The 19,140-nt window shown below is 40.7% G+C and overlaps 1 protein-coding gene across 1 annotated transcript in view; it reads left to right on the top strand.

Moving 5' to 3' along the window:
- dnm1a (dynamin 1a) overlaps positions 1–18,734 on the top strand; it is a 68,282-nt gene extending 49,548 nt beyond the window's left edge. The window contains exons 17-23 of the mRNA XM_058382912.1: positions 4,624–4,733; positions 6,379–6,490; positions 6,701–6,712; positions 6,834–7,004; positions 7,728–7,969; positions 8,598–8,804; positions 15,409–18,734. Of these exons, the coding sequence (XP_058238895.1) occupies positions 4,624–4,733; positions 6,379–6,490; positions 6,701–6,712; positions 6,834–7,004; positions 7,728–7,969; positions 8,598–8,804; positions 15,409–15,469 (915 nt within the window). The 3' untranslated portion in view covers positions 15,470–18,734. The remainder of the gene's footprint in view (positions 1–4,623; positions 4,734–6,378; positions 6,491–6,700; positions 6,713–6,833; positions 7,005–7,727; positions 7,970–8,597; positions 8,805–15,408) is intronic.
- Positions 18,735–19,140: the final 406 nt, after the last annotated feature.

Below are 19,140 nucleotides of genomic sequence, written 5' to 3'. Positions count from 1 at the left end.
AAGGCACAGTCTTCTTGGTAATGAGGGGTTAGGAGCAGTGTTATTGCTCCCATATGCTGCCCTGCGTTTCTGCTGCCTTTGATGCAAGCCCAAGTCACCAGTGTTCACTCTGACTCAACACACACACACACACACACACACTCACACACACACACACACACACACAATCTTTTCTAACCTGTAGAGCATGAGCTTTCTGCTCTGGCATTTATTGTGGTTCAGTTCAGCTTTTATGATCTGTGTTGCAAATTAGTATAGACACCAAATAAGTGTGTAAGAGTGTGTAGTTTAGTCTGACTTTCTCCTTTAGGTTCTCCTACACACACACACACACACACACACATTGCAAATATATCAAAGCAGCTAATGCAGCTATAAAGCGAAGGGAAATGAAATGGCTTCCTTTATGTTGCGAGTTTAGGAGGTGTTTTATAGTCGCTCTCTCGTACGCATGCACTTTGCAAATCCTTGCATTTCCCTACTGCACCATGCATGAAAGTTAGAAAAGGTACGTGGATGCGAACGTGGACGTGTCAGCGCTCCGTGCAGTGTGTTCACCCTGGTTTTTTGTTTGGATTACCAAAGGGGGTTGGAGCACAACATGTGAGGTGTGTTTATGAATTCGGGCCGAACTTCCTCCGCTTTTATAATTGCGGCAGTATTAGTCACAACTAAAACAAAACAATGGAAAGTATTCGAAGTTCTTCTTGAACACACGGACGGGCGAACCCTGAAACTCAGCGTCACTCTTTAGCAAACGAAGATCCGTAATAATTTCCAGGCTGAAATTTCAGCCCTTTATATTTTCAAGCTGTCCCATTTTTCTAAAAAAGTTCTAAATTTAAAGCTTTGGAAAGGTTCAAGGTTAGACTGAAACCTCTGGAGGTAGTGAGCTGTGCTGCTTTGTGGGAATGCATGGAGAATCGTTCAGCGTGTGTGTGCATGTGTGTGTGTCTTCAGGGAATTGGGGGGAAGTCAGAGGTCTGCCCTCACACACAGCGGAGTTAGGCTTTTCACCTTCTGATGACTTCCATTCACCACCTTGCCAAAATGTGTGTGTGTGTTTTAACTCTTTGGGGGTGGGGGGGGGGTGAGTCAAACCAGGCCGAAGAACATATGTGATTTTGTTTCCTATGCATTAAAGTTTTGATTTGTTTTGAGAAGGGGATTGAGTGCGAGATTGTGTGTGTGTGTGTGTGGGGCATAGTTAATGGAATTTGTCAGGAAAACTCTAAGCGTGTATTGGTCTATGTTTGTATAAGTTAGCTTGTCTGCCTAGCTCTGTGTGTGTGTGTGTGTTATATAAAGTCCTGTTAAGAGGATGAACTGCTGTCTGGGTTCTGCACTGTAGCATGATAGATAAGCCCATTTCTTCCTTTTTTCTCTGTTCTTCTTCGTCATAGATAATCCACCTTTCACACCATCCAACTCTCTCTCTCTCTCTCTCTCTCTCTCTTTTCTCTTTCCTTTCTTTCCTTCTCATTTTCCTTTTTTTACACTCTGGCCAGGGGAAGGGAAAATGTATGAGTCACTAAATAGGCTGTTCCCCTGTGTGTGCACATGGTGTGTGTGTGTGCGCACATGGTGTGTGTGTGTGTGTGTGTGTGTGTGTGTGTGTGGACAATTGCTGAGTGACGTCACCCTCTCAACGCGTTACTAACAAAGTGTTTTGTCTCTAGTGAGCATCACCTGGGCCAGCTGGCACGTCTACCTGGCCGAAGGGACACTTTTCTCTCTTTCTCTCTCTCTCTCTCTCTCTCTGTCCCCCCTCCCTCTCCCTCCCTCCTCTCTCTCCCTCTCACTCCCTCTCACTCCCTCTCTCTTTCTCCCTCTCTCTCTGCCTCTCTCCCTCTCTCTCCCTCTCTCTCTGTCTCCCTCTCTCTCTCTCCCTCTCCCTCTCCCTCTCCCTCTCTCTCTATCCTTGCTGTGGCTTCGGAAAGCCCCTAAGCTCCAGCCGAGCTCTGAGCTTATTCCCATCATTCCAAACCAATCCCATTCTATCCATCCATCCACGAGCCAAGTGCAACATCTAGGCAGTATTTATAGCTATAGGATTCCCTGTGCATGCGGCTCATCCTGATCCGATTTGTCCGGGAAAGCTGTGGGAATTTAAGACATATAGACGAATCCTACAATCAGGAAAATGATTAAAAACAGGACCTTTTGAGTTAAAATGCTTTTAATTAAATTTATTGCAGGAATAAAATACTTGATGACATGCTGTAAAATAATCAGTGATTAGTGACTCTTCTGGAAGATGTTACAGCTACTGTCTGTTATCTCTGTCTGTTACACAGCACTGACACTGGAGACTCCTTCCAAAAATGTGTGTGTGTGTTTTAAAGCTGCAATTTACACATAAGCCTTTTGAGCTGAATCTCTTTTGTCCGAAAGTCTTCAAGTGCTTATTTCTCTTTCTTCTCTTTCTGTTTGCACACACACACACACACAAACCCATCCACTCAGAGAGAGAGAGAGACACACACAACCCCCCCCCCCCCACACACAAGTCCATCCACTCAGAGAGAGAGAGAGAGAGAGACACACACAAAAAAACCCACACACACACAAACAAACACACAAACCCATCCACACACACACAGCCACACACACATCGTCACCCCCCCCACACACACACACACTGACATCCACAAACACACACACACACACAAGCACACGGACACACACACATACATACACACACCCACAAACCCATCCACGCACACACATCGTCACCCCCCCCCCAACCCACACACACACAAACACTGACACCCACAAACACTCACACACACACAAGCACACGGACACACACACACGAACACACACAAGCACACGGACACACACATACACTGACACCCTCCCCCCCACACACACACATACAAATCTGGGGGAAAATAACAGATGAAGAGTGTCCTTGAGCTTAAAATCCCAATTATCAGACTCCCACACATTATCAGACACCCATACACACACACAGACACACAAACCCACACACACACACACACTCACACAAACCTAGGGAAGAATAACAGATAACAGCTTCACTAAAATCTGATTTACCGAAATCCAATAAGATCTTTAATCCGAAAGGCATCGTAGAATCCTGCCAAAATCAGATAGTGATCATATTATCAGTGTGTGTAAAAACTCACGGGTTTATTTTAGCGTTACGCTTCAAATATTTTCAGAAAACCTGAGCAAGATATGGACATGAATAAAAAAAATATTAGATATCAGATGATCATTAGAAATGTTCTGGAATTGTTAAATACCTGATACACTCATGGTTTTCATACAATGATGACATTTGAAAAAAACCTTCTAATGTTCTCCTAACGTTCTCCTAACGTTCTCCTAATCTAATGCCAGCCACTGAGACTCACAGTCACCCACAGCCTTTATTATTATTAACCATGCAAATAATATTTCTCTGAACCTTTTAGTGATTAAATGATAACTGATGGAGGGCTGGTTTCTGTCAGTGTGTGTATTTGTATGTGTGTGTGTGTGTCTGTGTGTGTGTTTGTGTTTAAGTTTCATCAGTCAGTACAATTGGGGTCATTAGGGGTTGGACGGTTGACTCTAGTGTTAAGGAAGTCAACAGATGTGAGTCGTTTAAAGATGACCTTCAGCTGTCATGTATAGAAATGCTGAAAAAAGAAAGAAAGAAAGAAAGAAAGAAAGAAAGAAAGAAAGAAAGAAAGAAAGAAAGAAAAACCGAGAAGTCCTAAAAGAAAAAAGAAAAAAAAAAGTATATCGTTTTCCTTGTTCCTGATCCTGGTCTGTTTTTGACTCTGTGGCCTCTGGTGAGTAAGTATAGAAGGGAAACCTGACTTGTGCACAAAAACCGCATGGCCAGATCACCAGCTAGTGACTCCTCATCACTTGCTATTTTAGTCTCACACACACACACACACACACACAGACCAACCAGGCTGGTTTGGTCCTGCACAGCTGGTCTGGGTGGATTGATGCTTGCTGCATGTGTGTGTGTGTGTGATACAGCATGGTGCTGTGGTGTCCTAGCTGGCAGCTCAGGGTGTGGTGCCCTCTCTCAGGGTAGGGGAATACCAGCAGCGAGGGTTTTGCCCCTGACGGCCCGCCAGGCTGCTGTGGTGCACCGGCCCGGGTGCAGACTACACTGTCGCCCCACCGGTTTATTTTAGCTCCGCTGGCTCTAATCAGTTCCAGCCCTCGTGCAGTGAGGCCTGAGGGGGGAGAAGAAAAAAAAAAAAAAAAAACGAACAAACGAAAGAAAGATTTCTTCCTCTCAGACTTTGGTGTACTGTTTCAAGCTTTCATTTTGCCCTTCATTTTTTTTTTTCTTTAATTCCTCGCTATTCTCTTGTCTCTCTTTCCCTCATTACCGCAAAATACCTTTGCTTCCTTTAGCCTCCATCTTTTGTAAAATCGCTGCTAGATGTTAGCACTACTCAGTGTCATGAACATGGAAATGTCATTAAAATAAAATAAAAAAATAAATAAATCTTCACCCCAACACCAACCCCCCCTCCCCTCCTCCTTCCCCAGCTCCATGCCCCCTCACCCTCACCCCATGTCTCGGTTTTAACTTCTTAAATCTGATTCTCTTTCCCAAACGCCTCTCGCTCTCGCCCTCTGCAGGAGAAAGAGAAGAAGTACATGCTGCAGGTGGACAACCTGAAGCTGAGAGACGTGGAGAAGAGTTTTATGTCCAGCAAGCACATCTTCGCCCTGTTCAACACTGAGCAGAGGTGAGCTACACCTGCGTCTTCACACCATACATACACACATACAACACAAACAACAAGAGACAACAGCAAACTGAAACGTATTTAGAAACACTCCAGCATCCTTTTTCTTTATTTTTCTTCCATTTGATATTCACAATCATTCATATACTGAGAAATAATAACATAATAAAATGTCTAAAATACACCAAATCAGGCATAACATTATGACCACCTGCCTAATATTGGTGTTGGTCCCACTTTTTGCTCCCAAAACAGCCCTGACCCGTCATGCACTGTGTATTCTGACCCCTTTCTATCAGAACCAGCATTAACTTCTTCAGCAATTTGAGCAACAGTAGCTCGTCTGTTGGATCGGATCACACGGGCCAGCCTTCGCTCCCCACGTGCATCAATGAGCCTTGACCGCCCAAGACCCTGTTGCCGGTTCACCACTGTTCCTTCCTTGGACCACTTTTGATAGATACTGACCACTGCAGACCGGGAACACCCCACAAGAGCTGCAGTTTTGGAGATGCTCTGATCCAGTGGTCTAGCCATCACAATTTGGCCCTTCATCAAACTCGCTCAAATCCTTACTCTTGTCCATTTTTCCTGCTTCTAATATATCCCACCCACTAACAGGTGCCATGATGAGGAGATCATCAGTCTTATTCACTGCAAGTGTCTCTGCTCATAATGTTATGGCTGATCGGTGTACACCCCAGGAAAGTGCATCAGCTTACCAGAGTTCTCCTGACTACTCAGTCATGTCTACTTCCTGGTTGAATTACTATATAAATAAAAATGAAACGTTTAGTCTGGATATTCTTGGCTTTGTTTCTCTGTCTCTCTTATCAAACCAGCTTTGCAGGAGTTAGCTTTCAAATTCTGGAGCAGTACAGTAAAAATTCTGCAGTGTCATGCTTTCCTGAAGATCAGCTCAGATCCATGCTCCATCAGAGCCGTGTAACTACTAGAAACTTTGGCAAAACGACAGATTCTTCCCTTTGAAAATCTAGTCCCGTATCTGAGGAAATTAATTACGAACCTACAAAGAATAACATAACATAAAAAAGAAGACGTGAACATTTATCGACACCCCAACAACTGTCCTAAGACTTTCTTTATCATTTTATTTGATATTTGTAGCGATGGATTATTTTAATATTAGCTTTAGAAGAAAAAGTTGCTTATAATGATAGAGCTCTATCTCATGACATGTGGCTCATCTCTCTCTCTCTCTCTCTCTCTCTCTCTCTCTCTCTCTCTCTCTATCTATCATCTCTCTCTCTCTCTCTCTCTCTCTCTCTCACTCTATCGCTCTCACACACACACACACACTCTATCTCTCTCTCTCTCTCTCCCCCTCTCTCTCTCTCTCTCTCTCTCTATCTATCTATCTATCTATCTATCTATCTATCTGTCTGTCTATTTATCTATCTATCATCTCTCTCTCACTCTTTCTCTCTCACTCTCTATCGCTCTCACACACACATACACACACACACTCTATCTCTCTCTCTCTCTCTCTCTCTCATGCACACACACACACACACACACTATCTTTCTCTCTCTCTCTCCCACACACACACACACTACCTCTCTCTCTCTCTCTCCCACACACACTACCTCTCTCTCTGTCTCTCTCTCTCTCCAACACTCTTAGGAATGTGTATAAAGATTATCGTCAGCTGGAGTTGGCCTGTGAGAGTCAGGAGGAAGTGGATGGCTGGAAGGCCTCGTTCCTCAGAGCTGGTGTTTATCCAGAGCGTGTGGTGGTGAGTTATTATTCATTTCACTAAACACCAAGTTAAATTATAGAGCTGTATCATGATATCTTTATCTTCTGATAAGTTTTGCCTCAAAAACAGTTCTATTTCTGTATATGCATAAATATTATCAGTATTATAATTACATCATCAATGTCCTTACTGTAGAGTTATTATGCTTATATATCTGATGCTGGGTTTTTTTTTTATCTCCTCTAGGAAAAAGACAAGGTATGTTGTTGACACTAAAATCTAATTTTTCTTTCTCACCCTCATTTGTTCGCTTGATCTTCAGTCAAATAATCTTAATCACACCTCAACACCTCACAGATAGCTTTCCTCACCTGTTTAGAGCGATGCGAGCGAGGAGAACGGCTCGGACGGCTTCATGCACTCCATGGACCCCCAGCTGGAGAGGCAGGTGGAAACCATCCGCAACCTGGTAGACTCCTACATGGGCATCGTCAACAAGACCGTCCGCGATCTCATGCCTAAGACCATCATGCACCTTATGATCAACAACGTGAGTTCCGGTGAAAGAAAAGCAGACCTCAGACCTCATCGTACCAGTATTGTTGTCCAGTAGTGAGTTAGTCCAGTCGGCTGTGCGCTGGTTTTGAAAGTCTGCTGAAGACGTGAGTCACTTTATGAGCTCACACACAGATAAATATACACAGTGTGAGCTCTTACAACAACTTCAATCACTCCAATGATCCAAATACTAAATCTGGGCAAACACTACTTCCTGTTTTTTTTTTTTGCTGTAAGGGTGTTCACATAACGACACATTTTTATCCAGAAATCCTCAAATTCACGAATCCTCAGGGAATCTGCACATCCTGCCTTAAATCATGAGGACCTGACATCATCCCTAAAGAGAATACACGTCTTTCACAAACATGCTGCAGGGAACGAAAGCAAACGCCACGCCCACAGGCTTTCCCTTTAAAAGCCGTTCCTTTCTGTGGACTTTAATGTACATGACGGAGAAACAATGCTGAAAATATTGAGTCACCCATTTTTCCAACTTTGCTTGAACTCCTAATTCCTGTAAATTCCTGAATCTGGTCTATAATGATTTATGACCTATAAAAGAAAATAAATATAAATATATATCATATGCAACAATAATCCTAAATGAAACAACAACATTGTCTCTAACTGTCTCTCTCTCTTTCTCTCTCTGTCTCTCTACCCCTCTGTCTCTCTCTCTCTCTCTCTCTCTCCCTCTCCCTATGACTCTCAGACGAAGGAGTTCATTAATGCCGAGTTGCTAGCTCAGCTTTATTCCTGTGGCGATCAGAACACTTTGATGGAGGAGTCGGCCGAGCAGGCTCAGCATCGGGACGAGATGCTGCGTATGTACCACGCGCTCAAAGAAGCCCTCAGCATCATCGGAGACATCAGCACCAGCACAGTGTCTACAGCTCTGCCTCCACCTGTCGACGATTCGTGGTTACAGGTGCAGCGTCTAGGCTCTGGGGGAAGGTAAGAAAACAGGAGAGAGAGAGAGACAGAGAGAGAGAGAGAGAAAGAGAGAGAGAGAGAGAGAGAGAGAGAGAGATTGCCTCAATACTATGTGGATGAATAACAGATAACAGGAAATACTTTGGAGGATTTTGGTGCACCAGCTTCCCATCGTTATATGTGATTGTTCATTATTATGAACAGTGCAGTGGCTCCACCTGCTGTTGGAAAATGGGTACTGCTCCTGTTTTCAAAGTGGCTTAAGTTTCTTTCTTAAATCCTAACCTCCCAATTCTAAAAGAAAAAACCTGAAAATAATATGCAAGGTTGGAACCTAAAAGTAAACCTTAAAAGTAGTCTGTTCGATGATGTAAGAATTTCTCTTGCTTTAAACCACAGTGCTGTTGAATTCATGTTTCTGATTGGTCAGAAGGGGATGATTAGTTTACTAGAACAGCAGCCCTGACAGCAGCACAGCTGTATCTGTAACTGTCTCCAGTGTCAGCACTTAAATTCAGAATAGACAGTCTACATGGTGTATAGGTTTGCTTTTTCAGCTCTATTAACTCAGAGACAATCTCGAATTTGGCATATAATGTTGATCGGGCCATTATTTGGATGCACTTCTGATCATTTTTCTCACCTGTAGGTCTCCAGCTACCAGTCCCACCCCTCAGAGACGAGCTCCTCCTCCAGGACCCCCAGGCCGCCCCGGTTCTCGTGGCTCCGCCCCAGGCCCTCCTGCCGCTGGTGGGCCTCCTTTGCCGTCTCGCCCTGGGGTGTCTCCGGACCCGTTTGGAGGCCCGCCCCCTCAGGTGCCCTCTCGGCCAAACCGGGCTCCTCCCAGCGTCCCCAGGTGAGAGAGTGAAGCTGTAGCATTTTGAAGATTTGCGAAAACGCTGTTAAGAGGTTTCGAAGTTGGTTTCTTGTTAGTGTATTTAGCCCTGCCTAATGAGATAATCCGTCTGCTCTCAGCCGAGGAGTGTGAGACACCTCTGAGTGGAGCGGTGAGGGTGAGTGATGATTAGGGATATTCATCAGTCACCATTTTTGTTTTAACGTTTAAACGATAAAAACTCACTAACAGACTAACAAGCTTCTGTAAAACATGCTACAGTCATGCTTTGACCATTCATTGAACAGATTTAGATGTATTAATTTCAGCTGGATTATTGTTATCGTTCAAACGTTCAGCCATTTAACGTCTGGTGTAATCAACATATCGAGTGTGAATGAATGAGTGAATGAACACAGATACTTGAGCACACACACCCTCACACACACACACACCACCCCACATTAACAGCAGCCAGAGCTAGGGAGTGAGTGAATGAGTGAAAGAAGGTCATTGTTGATATTTGCTTCCTCATTAGTTTACACATTCGCTTCTGATTGGTCAATTTGTGTGATTTGTGACATAAACTTGTCTTGCAGCTGCTTGCCTCCTGATGCTCACACACACACACACACACACTTTAACGATAACCACAATAAGTGCCCATGAAATCAAAGTTTCAGAGTTTTACAGTTTTAAGTATATCTTGTTATTATGGGACATATATCCAACTAAATGATGTTTGAGGTCATTATTTACTGTAATAAGTGGTTTAAACTTCGGCAGAAAATCTGCACTCATATGAAATGCTCCATAGAGCGCTCACATGACCTCCTGTATGTAACTGTAGAAATAATTCAGACTTTAATAAACTCGCACCATTTCATGGGCACTTTAACAGTTTCTTATGATCTGTAGCATGAAGTGAATTAAAGAGGCTTGAACCTGGAGATCTTTTAATCCAAAACTAATAAGACAACTGTCTCTCGATATTAATGGAGAGTATTAACCATTAGATCACTGTTAAAGCCTCAGAAAACATGTTCACGCTTTGCTACTAACTCTAATAAATCACTCTGGAGTATAAGACGCTCCCCTAGACGTTGTCAGCTTAAAGCAAATAACTATACAATACTTAATTTTATAATTCTTACAAAGAAGTCTTTATTAATATAAACAAAGTTAAACACTACTGAAAAAATACCATAACTACTAGAAGAGAATGTCTACCGTAAAGACACTAAGAAATGAGCCTGTTACAATTATTGTTATTAAAAATGTTGGCATGTTTTTGGATAAATTATCCAGACTATATTAAATCAATTTATCAAAAAAATAAATAAAAATATAATTTAATATTTTCATATATTGCATGCAGTGTGATGAAAACAAAAACAAATAAATAAAATATATATATATATATATATATATATATATATATATATATATATAAAGCGTCTTCTATTTCAGGGGAAATAAATATTACTGACCTCCATTCCTAACCCAAAAACCCTAACACTGCTGTTCTTTGAAATTATCCATAAACTGAACTGCAAAACCTCTACAATAAACTTTTGTGTATTTTTGTGCCATCAGATCGGTTTTATTCGACGTTAGCTCAGAGGTTTTGCACTTCACCCTGTTATTAGCTGAGCGCAGAGCTGTGCTAACGTCTCCTCCATGTAAACCGTGTTTCTTGCACATCCCTTCCCTCTCCCTCTCCTCCACGTTTCCCTCCTTCTTCACTCCGCCTCAACCCTACCTGTTGATTATGATTACTCTTCACAGAATTACAATCAGTGACCAGTGAGGACCAGCGCTTCTGGTATGTGTACGGTACTCGGTCCTCATCTCCATAGCATCTTTGCTTAAACCTACCCCTTGCTCGCTGCATGGCCGTCTTCCTCTGAGAACTGGATAAACATTCCTGACATACACACGCACAAACATAAACGTTAGAAAGTCCCTCACATTGTTAACTCATGGTAACGAGTGTAATAATGTGTCTGAAGGACTGTCTGGAAGCAGAGCCGGCCTGAAAGCAGAAGCAAAAATAGCAAAAATTAGCCTAAATGTTGTGCTAGTGTCTGTGAAACCACTATTTATTTCACGATCAAAAGACTGTAATACAGGCTAGTCATGTTTTCACATATGCAGACTAAAATTCTAACAATACTGAATATGATTTCCTTTAAATACACAATTAAAATGTAAACCAATTAAACCTGATGGCATTTCTGAAAGACATAATATTTACTGCTAACACAAACCTGCTAGCTAATATCAATAAGCCTCTGAGGAATGTTTAGTAACGTCCATAACTATGACTAAATGTTTCCCTGTTAACACTAAAAGAATTAGCTACACTGAGCTAACCTGACAGGATTTATGAGGAATTTCAGACATGTTTATAATTCTCATCGATAATGCTAGCTGTTTTTCTAATATGAACTAACCTGAAAGGATTTCTGAGAGGAATTTGAAGCCATATTCGAAAATATTTTATAATATTTTACCGCTAATTCTAGCCTGCTAGTTAATAACAATCAGCCAGACAGGATCTCTGAGGAATTTTAAGTCATATTCATAAATATTTGTAGTCCACATTGATAATTCTACCCTAGTTGTTAATAAAAGCTAAGCTGACATGAATTCTGAGAGGATTTTTTTTTAGTTATAGTCATAATGCCTTTCATTAGCTAACATGAGTTCACTCTGATTTAAAATCCACATAGATAATGCTAACCTAAGTAATATATGAGCTAAACTGACAGGATTCTGAGAGAAATATTCAAAAATATTTCTAATAGTAACACTAGCCTGCTAGCTAAGATGAGCTAAACTGACAGAATTTCAGAGTCATATTAATAAATAGTTCAATAAACCTCTTTGAGCGTCAGTTTCAAAATTCATATACAGTCTTATCCAAACATACTAATAAACGGGTCAGCGCTGTCCTCTTGTCCTGGATTGGACATGATACAGAAATCTGAGATGCTCCACACTCCTTTAACATGCTGTTCTCCATTGACTAATACTTGAATTGGATAAATTTACTCTTTTATTTATTTCTACACCAATCAGGCATAACTTTATGATCACTGAGAGGTGAAGTGAATAAGACTGATTATCATGGTACCTGTTAGTGAGTGGGCAAGTCAACATTTTGTCCTCAAAGTTGATGTGTTAGAAGCAGAAAAAATGGGCAAGTGAGTTTGACAAGGGTCAAATTGTGATGGCTAGACCACTGGATCAGAGCATCTCCAAAACTGCAGCTCTTGTGGGGTGTTCCCGGTTTGCAGTGGTCAGTATCTATCAAAAGTATCCTTCATGTCCTGAGGTGCCACCCATGGAAACCTTGCAACTTACATTACTTAAAGGATCTGCTGCTAACATCTTGGTGTCAGATACCACAACACAACTTCAGGCATCTAGTTCCATGCCTCGAAGGGTCAGGGCTGTTTTGTTAGCAAAAAGGGGGACCAACACAATATTAGGCAGGCGGTCATAATGTTATGCCTGATCGGTGTATGTTAGCACTAAGAGTTCCCAACCCTGATGTTTTTGGAGGACGGTATAATTAATCATGGAGGGTCGGATGGCAGATATAGATAACTTTACTAGAGTGACCGATCTCTCATTTTTGGACGTTTGCGAATGTTTTACTCTGTAAAATTGATCTCTATCGGCACAGTGATGTGATGTGAATGCTTTACAGATCGTCCCATGGGTTTCGGAACAGATCTGAGATAGGACAACGTGCCTATCGGCTCACAGTGCACACTGTGTGTGTGTGTGTGTGTGGCCTGTGGGTTTGTTTTTTCACTTCATTCAAGCAGAACAGGGATATCACCTTTTGTTCATGTCATTTATCTCCACTGATTTTGATTTGTATTCAGTCGTAAACACTTGTACAGCACGTAAACTCACACTTTCGGTACAAATGCCGATACATTTCACAGATCTGTCATAGCACGGTTCTACAAGGCTTGAACTGTGAAAATGAACCTTGCTGAGTGTGGGATGTTTTCTGTCAGTCGTTTGTTGGTTGTTGTTTGTCATCATGACATCACATAAAGCTGGGCGATAAAGTTTGATCAAAACCCAACAAAGAATTCTCTCTCTCTCTCGCTCTCTCTCTCGATTCTGCTTAGTAGAGACATATGTCAATAAATTACACAGAAAAATACAATGAAAATAGAAAGGGGGCGGGACTTGATTCCTAATTTTTCCTAATTTTTCTGTGTGCCAAGCTAAAAAGTAGGACCACTAAAGACTTGTGATCTAGCAACAAGCTAGTCAAGTTAGTTAGATATGGGCGATAAGTGGGGAAAAAGATTTTCAGTGTTATAGATTTAACCAGATAATGTGTCTGTATTTTAATTGAACATCTACAGAATCTGTGTTGACAGCTGGAGTTAAATGCACCATACTGCTTCATACAATTAACTTACAGAAAATTGCACCTTTAATCATTAAGTCTAAATAAAACTAAAACATCAAGTCTTCAGCACAACCAGCCTCACCCTCTGTTAAAGCAGCCTAGGGCTCGTGATGGATGGTCAGTTGAACGAGTGTGTGGTGCAGAGTAACTCCTGTGAGGTGTGCAGCTATTTTCTGGCCCAGAAAAAAAAAAAATCCTTTATCCACAATGACTACAATGACTTCATATGTGATCCTAGTTATCATCTAATATCTGTGTTGTTACTTGTTACACTCTTCTTTTTATTTGTTCATATCGCCCAGCTCTAGCGCCACTCTCATCTACCGTTTGGTGGCTGAATGTTTAAACATGGCTCTGTTACATGTAATCAGACATCTGATCAGACGTTCAGTGATGAGTCCTGTGATTTACCGGAAACTGCTTGCTGTTCAGTGTGGCATGAAACATTTCTGAAGGTCTACCATTGTTTTTGGTCCACCATGTGCAGGCAACTCCATGTGTATGCTGTGAGGTCCGAAAGTCTGATTCCGTTACTGACCACTGTTTAGATCTCAATCAGCAGCCAAAACTATTTCCAGGTTATTTAGTAAAAATTAATTTCCTGTATTTTAATATAAATCTGAAATGCTATGCTCTATATTAACATATAGATTCAGGAAGAATAAACAGCATCATAAAATGTTTTTTTAACTAAACAATTTCTCAGTTTATTCCAAGAAAATAATTTCTTTAACAAACCAGTGTGTCAAAAGTATTGGCACCCCTAAAAAATGAATTAAAAATAATTGAATTAATATTTAAAATTGTTCAACACTTTTCTTTTCTCTTTTCTCCTATATTCCAATACACACTATTTCTCTCCTCATCCATCACTCTCTTTTTCTTCTTTTTTTCTTTCCTGTCCTGCTGTCTTTTTCTTTCGCTTTCTTTCTCTTTTTCTGCCACGTTTTCGACTTTCTCTTTCACTTTGTTATATTTTTCATGCCCCCCCCCTCTCCTATATAAGAAGCCTAGAGTATAAATAAAATGAAACACTGCCTTTCAAATAAAATAACACAAATTATTATTTTTTAATAATTTAAATAATTCTAATTGTTTAAAATATTTATTTAATAATTGTATTAGTTTAAATAACTTTATTTGTTTTAATAAATTATTTTATTTCAATAATTCTATTTGTTTTTGATTAGATTCTGGGAAATAATACTCTGAAATATAAACCAGCAATTGTTACTGGACTCAGACTTTCAGACTCGGATGGTTTGAATCGGAATTTTACAGAACCTCGGTTTCTGTAAATGACTCTGGAGTTGTTGGATGTTTAATAATCGTTATAAGAGTTCATCGTGAGGCTACGCTACCCGACCTCCACATCGTCTCGTGTGTGTTGTGACGTGAATTTGTTCTGCGTAAAAACGTCTCAAATAACCCAGACGTGTACGTGTACATGTGTTTTGTCCCTGTCTTCTCTCTCATCCGTGTGTTCTTCCTGTGTGTGTTTCCATGGCAGCCGACGACCACCGCCCTCACCCACCCGACCCATGTGATCCACAGACTCCTCCCTCTAGACTATTAGCTCCTCCCACCAGACCTAAGGGGACAGAAATCCAGGCTGCCCTCATCTCCTTCAGATTCACTTCGGCATGAAACACACACACACACACACACACACACACATCTCTGTCCATTTAACTTTCTCTTTATATTATTTCTCTATATTATTTCTCTACGTCTCCTCATCCTTCATGACTTTCTAACAATCCCTGACTTCGGTTGTCATTTTTTTCCTTTCTGCTGAATGAAAGCTCATTCCTGAAGCAGATGCGTTATCACTCCAAGGTGACGACTGGAGTAACGAGTATAATTGCATCTATTTGTCGAGTGCACTTCTGTACACCTTCGCTTCCGTTACGTTATTTGTCTTTTTTTGTTTTTTATGTCCTTCTGTTTTTCAATCAGTGCTCCTTGAAGTCACAGGGCAGGAAGACCACACCTGAAGGGTAATAAATGATTTGAGGACCAGATTTTAATGCACATTTGGTTGAGAATTGAATTAGCATCCCAGGCTCCTGCCTTCCAGCCTTGCTGACTTTGGGGACGCCATTTTACTTACGTCTGCTCTAATATTTCTTTCAATATTCACTCTTTCTTCTTTCTCTGTTTCCTCCTTGTGTTGCTCAGCCGGCCGAGCAGGGGCAGCCCTTCAAGCCCCGAGAGCCCTCTTCCTTCATCTGACTCCTAACTACCCCATCCTTCTTTTTCCACCTGCTCTTCTTATCCTCTAATCCTACTTCTTTTCCTCCTATTTTCTTTTGTACTCTTCTTCTTTTCTTCTTTCTTATCCTTTCATCTGTCCCTCTTTACTTTCCCCAACGTTCCCTTTTCCTGCTTTTCTTTTTTCATCATCCTTCTTACCCGCTCTATCTTTTTTTTTTACCGCTCCTTCTTTTTTCAGTTACACTAATTGTCTCTTTTTTATTTAATTTTTACTTCTCATCTTGGTTTCTCTTCTTTTTGGTTCTCTTTGATTCTGTTCTTCCTTCCAAGCCTTTCTTTACCCCTTTATTCTTTTTTAGCTTCTCAATTTATGTTGTCTTCTCCTTCCTTTTCTTTTTCTTCTTCTCTGTTCTTTCTCCTCTTCCCTGTCTCTTTCTCCTTCTTTACTTTGCCTTTTCTGGTACATTATTTCTCTCTCTCTCTCTCTCTCTCTCTCCATCTTGTTTCCCTTTTATTCTGCCTCTTCTCTCCTTTCCTTCTGACCCCCCCTTTCTTTTTTCCACCCTTCTTTTCCATTTCTCTTTCTCTCGTCTTCACTTGTCCTCTACTTTCTCTTTCCCTTTCCTCTTCCTCTTCCTCTTAAACTTTGCCCATGTTCACCGTCAAGCAAACCTAAACCCACCAGCACACTTCAGCTCACACACATGCCACAGTGAGGAGAGGAGGAGAGGAGAGGAGAGGAGAGGGGGAAAAAAATACAGATGGAAACCACTTCAGGTGTAACTTCTCTTCCTCCTGCTTGGTTACACCCGCTTCATTAACGGACAGATGCTCTTCTACGTTCCACAGGAAGTGGAGGAGCAGCTATACCACCAACGTGCTGTGAGAGATGTGTAGTGTTTGTGTTGTGGTTGGATTTTCTCTGGACTAACGTGACGGCCATGAGCACCGTCTCCATCTTTAATCTCTGGTTTAACGCACATGACTGCTGAAGGTTCCCTGAAACTTCTCACATGTTCTCATTTCGACTGAAACATCCTAAACCCTGCATGTGTGTGTGTGTGTGTGTGTGTGTGTGTATGTGTTTACGTTCATCACAATTCACAAACATTTCATTTATCCACGTAGCGAGTGCAGAAAAACTAGCGAGGCGGGATCTATATAGAAAGTGCAATATGTCTACAGTTATCATTCATGCCACAGAACACGCCGTAGACCTGAAATTTGAGAAGGTAAACATATATATATATATATATACGTGAAATCTGTTTAAAAATACGACATCATGACGTCATGTGCTGCTCTGAAAAAAGGACTGCATCATTATCAGCATCTCCGCAGGTGCTTGAAGTCAATGTTTATGCAAACATATCATCTGGACTGTGATTTTATGTCTTTGGTTTATTGTCCAAATCAGGTTTTAAAGGAACAACTGAGAAAAAGAAAAAACGTGTATAAACATACAATATCGCCCGAATCTTTGGCGTCAGAAGTTTGCTTTCTTTTGTGTGTGTGAAATATGCAGACAATTCTACACAATACAGACATTGTGTATATTAATATACACACGTATTATTATTATTATTATTATTATTATGACACAAAGTTTGTTAATCCAACCATTTTTACTCCTCTACGCTCTCAGGCTGTTAAAAAACGTCCAAAAAAATCGGATTTTAAAGGCTTCACTACGGCTGCGGCATGAAATACGTATGCTATTTAGATGAACACACTCAGTGGAATATAGCATGAATATCACGTTTAGCTAGAAACAGAAATAGAGCAAATAAATAAATAAAAAAAAGGCCACATCGATGGATCATACTAGTGTATTGTAGAGATATTTTTTACCAAAATGCATTTTATGAAAGAAATAATATATCTATATTGTTTTCTTTTCTGAAATCTGATTGGCCAAGCCACATTACGTAATCAGTGAGCTAGGGTTCAATGCAATACTCTTAGTTTGTTTTGTAGCTTAGCAACTAAAGCTCACTATATGGCAAAATAAATGTTTATTGTTTGTTAATTAATTAATTAATTAATTAATTATTATTGAGAATATTATTCATAATCAGTTTTTTATTTTATTTTATTTTATTTTATTTTAAAGCAGTAAAGTCACTCATGTCCTGACTGATTAACAGCACTGTTACTCCTGATGAAGAACCGCATGGCTTATTGATTTATTAAGGGTTTTTTTTTGTTTTTTGCTTATTGGGAACCAGTAAAAGGGTTCACAGCATCCAGTACAACCCCTTTAGGAAGAATGAGAATGTGTTTGAGGCAAAAAATACATAAAATAAATAAAAAGATAGCAGCTAACAAGTAATGGAGGTATGTCTCGGCAGCCATCTTGAACGAGCGGGACACGTCAGTATCTTTAGCATCGCAGTTTGGCGTCGTTCTGCTCTCTAGGCTCCGCCTCCCATAATGTAAAGTTAAAGCAAAAGTTAAAGCTCCTCCAGTGCATGAAAGTAAGGAAGCAAACTTTTGACACCAGACACGTTCTGTCAAAAGTGTTTGATTTACGATGATCATTCCTTTAACCAACACTGGCTAGAAATAGCTGTTTCTATGCATAGAGATCTGATGCTGCCGTGAAGTTTTGTCAGCATCATCATCATCATCATCAAGTGAACGCCACCACAATATCGAAATTACAACACAAGTTCCCTTCATTCATCGTTTGTTCTTAAGAAAGCGGTCTCAACCCTTCATCCGTGTGTGTGTGTGTGTGTGTGTGTTCTGACCTGTCGTGCATGTCAACACAACCTTCAGTGTACACCACGCACCCTGCCAAGGCAATATTATATCCGGCACTTTTTCACCTTTTTCCACACACGTAATCTCAGAGGATTTAGTAATCCCAAATACGATGAAGGATTATTATTATTATTATTATTATTATTAAAGAGTAAATCTGTTTATCATGGCCATATCTTTACGTGTGTTGTGTATCTATGTGGTGCATTAACGGAAACTGTGCTTCCACTGCTTTAGAGACTAGTTTAGACCTGTATGATTACTAGATATTAAATTATTGTATTAAATTATGTGTGACTCGAGTAACTTATGAATAAAGGAATAATATAAAGGACGAAAGGGGGAAAATAATGCATTGTTGAGCGTGAAATGGAAGACGAAAGTGTGACGTAGAGACATGAAGTCTTCTTGCTGCGAGGAAGAAGCCAATGTGTGATGTTCTGGTACATGCTGGTGTGTAATGAATAATAATAACAAATGAGGACTGTTCATGTTCAAAACAATAAAATTCAGTGTACACAGTTTGGACTGCTGTGGTTCATTATTTTTTTCAACCCCAATAACAGGATTATTCCTTAAAATGATACATCGATCAGGCATAACATTATGACCAGTGAGAGGTGAAGTGAATAAGACTGATGATCTCCTCATCATGGCACCTGTTAGTGGGATATATTAGGCAGCAAGTGAACATTTTGTCTTCAAAGTTGATGTGTTAGAAGCGGGAAAAATGGACAAGCGTGAGCGAGTTTGACCAAAAGGGCCGAATTGTGATGGCTAGACCACTGGATCAGAGCATCTCCAAAACTGCAGCTCTTGTGGGGTGTTCCCCACAAGAGTATCCTTTAGTCCTATAAGTTGTGAGGCCCCACCTCGAAACTTAGAGGACTTCAAGGATCTGCTGCTAACATCATGGTGCCAGATACCACA

The sequence above is a fragment of the Hemibagrus wyckioides genome, linkage group LG28 (assembly GCF_019097595.1).
Source record: "Hemibagrus wyckioides isolate EC202008001 linkage group LG28, SWU_Hwy_1.0, whole genome shotgun sequence".
Classification (NCBI taxonomy): Eukaryota; Metazoa; Chordata; class Actinopteri; order Siluriformes; family Bagridae; genus Hemibagrus; species Hemibagrus wyckioides.
The sequence above is the reverse complement of the archived record's forward strand: the minus strand, read 5'-3'. Positions and strand labels throughout refer to the sequence as shown.